Here is a 7500-nt window from a genome sequence, read left to right as displayed (position 1 = left end):
GTTATTGAACTGAATTGAATCAAATTGAACTGAACTGAATTTGTTTCAAAATTGATGAACTTTGTAACATTGACACTGTTATTGAACTGAACTGAATCAAATTGAACTGAATTGAATGTGTTTCATAATTGATGAACTTTGTAACTTTGACACTGTTATTAATCTGAATTGAATCAAATTGAACTGAATTGAATCAAATTGAACTGAATTGAATCAAATTGAACTGAATTGAATTGGTTCATAATTGATGAACTTTGTAACATTGACACTGTTATTGAACTGAATTGAATCAAATTGAACTGAATTGAACTGGTTTCATAATTGATGAACTTTGCAACATTGACACTGTTATTGAACTGAATTGAATCAAATTGAACTGAATTGAATGTGTTTCATAATTGATGAACTTTACAACATTGACACTGTTATTTAACTGAATTGAATCAAATTGAACTGAATTGAATGTGTTTCATAATTGATGAACTTTGTAACTTTGACACTGTTATTAATCTGAATTGAATCAAATTGAACTGAATTGAATCAAATTGAACTGAATTGAATCAAATTGAACTGAATTGAATTGGTTCATAATTGATGAACTTTGTAACATTGACACTGTTATTGAACTGAATTGAATCAAATTGAACTGAATTGAACTGGTTTCATAATTGATGAACTTTGCAACATTGACACTGTTATTGAACTGAATTGAATCAAATTGAACTGAATTGAATTGGTTTCATAATTGATGAACTTTGTAACATTGACACTGTTATTAATCTGAATTGAATCAAATTGAACTGATTTGAAACAAATTGAACTGAATTGAATCAAATTGAACTGAATTGAATTGGTTTCATAATTGATGAACTTTGTAACTTTGACACTGTTATTGAACTGAATTGAATCAAATAAATTGAACTGAATTTAACTGAATTGAATGTGTTTCATAATTGATGAACTTTGTAACATTGACACTGTTATTGAACTGAATTGAATCAAATAAATTGAACTGAATTGAATCAAATTGAACTGAATTGAATCAAATTGAACTGAATTGAATGGGCTTCATAATTGATGAACTTTGTAACTTTGACACTGTTATTGAACTGAATTGAATCAAATAAATTGAACTGAATTGAATCAAATTGAACTGAATTGAATGTGTTTCATAATTGATGAACTTTGTAACTTTGACACTGTTATTGAACTGAATTTAATCAAATTGAACTGAATTGAATCAAATTGAACTGAATTGAATTGGTTCATAATTGATGAACTTTGTAACATTGACACTGTTATTGAACTGAATTGAATCAAATTGAACTGAACTGAATTTGTTTCAAAATTGATGAACTTTGTAACATTGACACTGTTATTGAACTGAATTGAATCAAATTGAACTGAATTGAATCAAATAAATTGAACTGAATTGAATTTGTTTCATAATTGATGAACCTTGCAACATTGACACTGTTATTGAACTGAACTGAATCAAATTGAACTGAATTGAATTGGTTTCATAATTGATGAACTTTGCAACATTGACACTGTTATTGAACTGAACTGAATCAAATTGAACTGAATTGAATTGGTTTCATAATTGATGAACTTTGCAACATTGACACTGTTATTGAACTGAATTGAATCAAATTGAACTGAACTGAATTTGTTTCAAAATTGATGAACTTTGTAACTTTGACACTGTTATTAATCTGAATTGAATCAAATTGAACTGAATTGAATTGGTTTCATAATTGATGAACTTTGCAACATTGACACTGTTATTAATCTGAATTGAATCAAATTGAACTGAACTTGTTTCATAATTGATGAACTTTGTAACATTGACACTGTTATTGAACTGAATTGAATCAAATAAATTGAGCTGAATTGAATTTGTTTCATAATTGATGAACTTTGCAACATTGACACTGTTATTGAACTGAACTGAATCAAATTGAACTGAATTGAATGGGTTTCATAATTGATGAACTTTGTAACATTGACACTGTTATTAATCTGAATTGAATCAAATTGAACTGAACTGAATCAAATTGAACTGAATTGAATCAAATTGAACTGAATTGAATTGGTTTCATAATTGATGAACTTTGTAACTTTGACACTGTTATTGAACTGAATTGAATCAAATAAATTGAACTGAATTTAACTGAATTGAATGTGTTTCATAATTGATGAACTTTGTAACATTGACACTGTTATTGAACTGAATTGAATCAAATAAATTGAACTGAATTGAATCAAATTGAACTGAATTGAATCAAATTGAACTGAATTGAATGGGCTTCATAATTGATGAACTTTGTAACTTTGACACTGTTATTGAACTGAATTGAATCAAATAAATTGAACTGAATTGAATCAAATTGAACTAAATTGAATGTGTTTCATAATTGATGAACTTTGTAACTTTGACACTGTTATTGAACTGAATTGAATCAAATTGAACTGAATTGAATCAAATTGAACTGAATTGAATTGGTTCATAATTGATGAACTTTGTAACATTGACACTGTTATTGAACTGAATTGAATCAAATTGAACTGAACTGAATTTGTTTCAAAATTGATGAACTTTGTAACATTGACACTGTTATTGAACTGAATTGAATCAAATTGAACTGAATTGAATCAAATTGAACTGAATTGAATTGGTTTCATAATTGATGAACTTTGTAACATTGACACTGTTATTGAACTGAATTGAATCAAATAAATTGAACTGAATTGAATTTGTTTCATAATTGATGAACCTTGCAACATTGACACTGTTATTGAACTGAACTGAATCAAATTGAACTGAATTGAATTGGTTTCATAATTGATGAACTTTGCAACATTGACACTGTTATTGAACTGAACTGAATCAAATTGAACTGAATTGAATTGGTTTCATAATTGATGAACTTTGCAACATTGACACTGTTATTGAACTGAATTGAATCAAATTGAACTGAACTGAATTTGTTTCAAAATTGATGAACTTTGTAACTTTGACACTGTTATTAATCTGAATTGAATCAAATTGAACTGAATTGAATTGGTTTCATAATTGATGAACTTTGCAACATTGACACTGTTATTAATCTGAATTGAATCAAATTGAACTGAACTTGTTTCATAATTGATGAACTTTGTAACATTGACACTGTTATTGAACTGAATTGAATCAAATAAATTGAACTGAATTGAATTTGTTTCATAATTGATGAACTTTGCAACATTGACACTGTTATTGAACTGAACTGAATCAAATTGAACTGAATTGAATTGGTTTCATAATTGATGAACTTTGCAACATTGACACTGTTATTGAACTGAACTGAATCAAATTGAACTGAATTGAATTGGTTTCATAATTGATGAACTTTGCAACATTGACACTGTTATTGAACTGAATTGAATCAAATTGAACTGAACTGAATTTGTTTCAAAATTGATGAACTTTGTAACTTTGACACTGTTATTAATCTGAATTGAATCAAATTGAACTGAATTGAATTGGTTTCATAATTGATGAACTTTGCAACATTGACACTGTTATTAATCTGAATTGAATCAAATTGAACTGAACTTGTTTCATAATTGATGAACTTTGTAACATTGACACTGTTATTGAACTGAATTGAATCAAATAAATTGAACTGAATTGAATTTGTTTCATAATTGATGAACTTTGCAACATTGACACTGTTATTGAACTGAACTGAATCAAATTGAACTGAATTGAATTGGTTTCATAATTGATGAACTTTGTAACATTGACACTGTTATTGAACTGAACTGAATCAAATTGAACTGAACTGAATTTGTTTCAAAATTGATGAACTTTGTAACTTTGACACTGTTATTAATCTGAATTGAATCAAATTGAACTGAATTGAATTGGTTTCATAATTGATGAACTTTGCAACATTGACACTGTTATTAATCTGAATTGAATCAAATTGAACTGAACTGAATTTGTTTCAAAATTGATGAACTTTGTAACTTTGACACTGTTATTAATCTGAATTGAATCAAATTGAACTGAATTGAATTGGTTTCATAATTGATGAACTTTGCAACATTGACACTGTTATTAATCTGAATTGAATCAAATTGAACTGAAATTGTTTCATAATTGATGAACTTTGTAACATTGACACTGTTATTGAACTGAATTGAATCAAATAAATTGAACTGAATTGAATTTGTTTCATAATTGATGAACTTTGCAACATTGACACTGTTATTGAACTGAACTGAATCAAATTGAACTGAATTGAATTGGTTTCATAATTGATGAACTTTGTAACATTGACACTGTTATTGATCTGAATTGAATCAAATTGAACTGAACTGAATTTGTTTCAAAATTGATGAACTTTATAACATTGACACTGTTATTGAACTGAATTGAATCAAATTGAACTGAATTGAATGTGTTTAATAATTGATTAACTTTGCAACATTGACACTGTTATTGAACTGAATTGAATCAAATTGAACTGAATTGAATTGGTTTCATAATTGATGAACTTTGTAACATTGACACTGTTATTGAACTGAATTGAATCAAATTGAACTGAACTGAATTTGTTTCAAAATTGATGAACTTTGTAACATTGACACTGTTATTGAACTGAATTGAATCAAATTGAACTGAATTGAATCAAATTTAACTGAATTGAATGTGTTTCATAATTGATGAACTTTACAACATTGACACTGTTATTTAACTGAATTGAATCAAATTGAACTGAATTGAATGTGTTTCATAATTGATGAACTTTGTAACTTTGACACTGTTATTGAACTGAATTGAATCAAATTGAACTGAACTGAATTTGTTTCAAAATTGATGAACTTTGTAACTTTGACACTGTTATTAATCTGAATTGAATCAAATTGAACTGAATTGAATTTGTTTCAAAATTGATGAACTTTGTAACTTTGACACTGTTATTAATCTGAATTGAATCAAATTGAACTGAATTGAATTGGTTTCATAATTGATGAACTTTGCAACATTGACACTGTTATTAATCTGAATTGAATCAAATTGAACTGAACTGAATTTGTTTCAAAATTGATGAACTTTGTAACTTTGACACTGTTATTAATCTGAATTGAATCAAATTGAACTGAATTGAATTGGTTTCATAATTGATGAACTTTGCAACATTGACACTGTTATTAATCTGAATTGAATCAAATTGAACTGAACTTGTTTCATAATTGATGAACTTTGTAACATTGACACTGTTATTGAACTGAATTGAATCAAATAAATTGAACTGAATTGAATTTGTTTCATAATTGATGAACTTTGCAACATTGACACTGTTATTGAACTGAACTGAATCAAATTGAACTGAATTGAATTGGTTTCATAATTGATGAACTTTGTAACATTGACACTGTTATTGAACTGAATTGAATCAAATTGAACTGAATTGAATGTGTTTAATAATTGATGAACTTTATAACATTGACACTGTTATTGAACTGAATTGAATCAAATTGAACTGAATTGAATGTGTTTAATAATTGATTAACTTTGCAACATTGACACTGTTATTGAACTGAATTGAATCAAATTGAACTGAATTGAATTGGTTTCATAATTGATGAACTTTGTAACATTGACACTGTTATTGAACTGAATTGAATCAAATTGAACTGAACTGAATTTGTTTCAAAATTGATGAACTTTGTAACATTGACACTGTTATTGAACTGAATTGAATCAAATTGAACTGAATTGAATCAAATTTAACTGAATTGAATGTGTTTCATAATTGATGAACTTTACAACATTGACACTGTTATTTAACTGAATTGAATCAAATTGAACTGAATTGAATGTGTTTCATAATTGATGAACTTTGTAACTTTGACACTGTTATTGAACTGAATTGAATCAAATTGAACTGAACTGAATTTGTTTCAAAACTGATGAACTTTGTAACTTTGACACTGTTATTAATCTGAATTGAATAAAATTTAACTGAATTGAATCAAATTGAACTGAATTGAATCAAATTGAACTGAATTGAATTGGTTCATAATTGATGAACTTTGTAACATTGACACTGTTATTGAACTGAATTGAATCAAATTGAACTGAATTGAACTGGTTTCATAATTGATGAACTTTGCAACATTGACACTGTTATTGAACTGAATTGAATCAAATTGAACTGAATTTAATTGGTTTCATAATTGATGAACTTTGTAACATTGACACTGTTATTAATCTGAATTGAATCAAATTGAACTGAATTGAATCAAATTGAACTGAATTGAATCAAATTGAACTGAATTGAATGGGCTTCATAATTGATGAACTTTGTAACTTTGACACTGTTATTGAACTGAATTGAATCAAATAAATTGAACTGAATTTAACTGAATTGAATGTGTTTCATAATTGATGAACTTTGTAACATTGACACTGTTATTGAACTGAATTGAATCAAATAAATTGAACTGAATTGAATCAAATTGAACTGAATTGAATCAAATTGAACTGAATTGAATGGGTTTCATAATTGATGAACTTTGTAACTTTGACACTGTTATTGAACTGAATTGAATCAAATAAATTGAACTGAATTGAATCAAATTGAACTGAATTGAATGTGTTTCATAATTGATGAACTTTGTAACATTGACACTGTTATTGAACTGAATTGAATCAAATTGAACTGAACTGAATTTGTTTCATAATTGATGAACTTTGTAACATTGACACTGTTATTGAACTGAATTGAATCAAATTGAACTGAATTGAATCAAATTGAACTGAACTGAATTTGTTTCATAATTGATGAACTTTGTAACATTGACACTGTTATTGAACTGAATTGAATCAAATTGAACTGAATTGAATCAAATTGAACTGAATTGAATTGGTTCATAATTGATGAACTTTGTAACATTGACACTGTTATTGAACTGAATTGAATCAAATTGAACTGAACTGAATTTGTTTCATAATTGATGAACTTTGTAACATTGACACTGTTATTGAACTGAATTGAATCAAATTGAACTGAATTGAATCAAATTGAACTGAACTGAATTTGTTTCATAATTGATGAACTTTGTAACATTGACACTGTTATTGAACTGAATTGAATCAAATTGAACTGAACTGAATTTGTTTCATAATTGATGAACTTTGTAACATTGACACTGTTATTGAACTGAATTGAATCAAATTGAACTGAATTGAATTAAATTGAACTGAATTGAATCAAATTGAACTGAACTGAACTGAATTTGTTTCATAATTGATGAACTTTGTAACATTGACACTGTTATTGAACTGAATTGAATTAAATTGAACTGAATTGGGAAGTCTTACGCGGGACACAGGAGCCAAACTTGTCCGGGAACTCGGAGAGCAGATCGTCATTGACGCGGTCTTTGCTCGGCCCGAGGATAATGACTGGACGCGCGTAGTGCACTGCAGGACAGGAAATGACA

General features: G+C 27.5%; 1 protein-coding gene across 1 annotated transcript in view; it reads right to left on the bottom strand.

Moving 5' to 3' along the window:
- Window positions 1-7500, bottom strand: part of dlg4b (discs, large homolog 4b) — a gene marked incomplete at its 3' end in the record, with an annotated part of 66781 nt that overhangs the window by 3444 nt on the left and 55837 nt on the right. The window contains exon 18 of the mRNA XM_079802652.1: window positions 7379-7480. Coding sequence (XP_079658778.1) covers window positions 7379-7480 — 102 coding nt within the window. The remainder of the gene's footprint in view (window positions 1-7378; window positions 7481-7500) is intronic.

This window comes from Gobio gobio (genome assembly GCF_949357685.1).
Source record: "Gobio gobio genome assembly, chromosome: 21".
NCBI classification, from domain to species: Eukaryota; Metazoa; Chordata; class Actinopteri; order Cypriniformes; family Gobionidae; genus Gobio; species Gobio gobio.
Note: the sequence above shows the minus strand (reverse complement) of the source record. Positions and strands in the feature narration are given on the sequence as shown.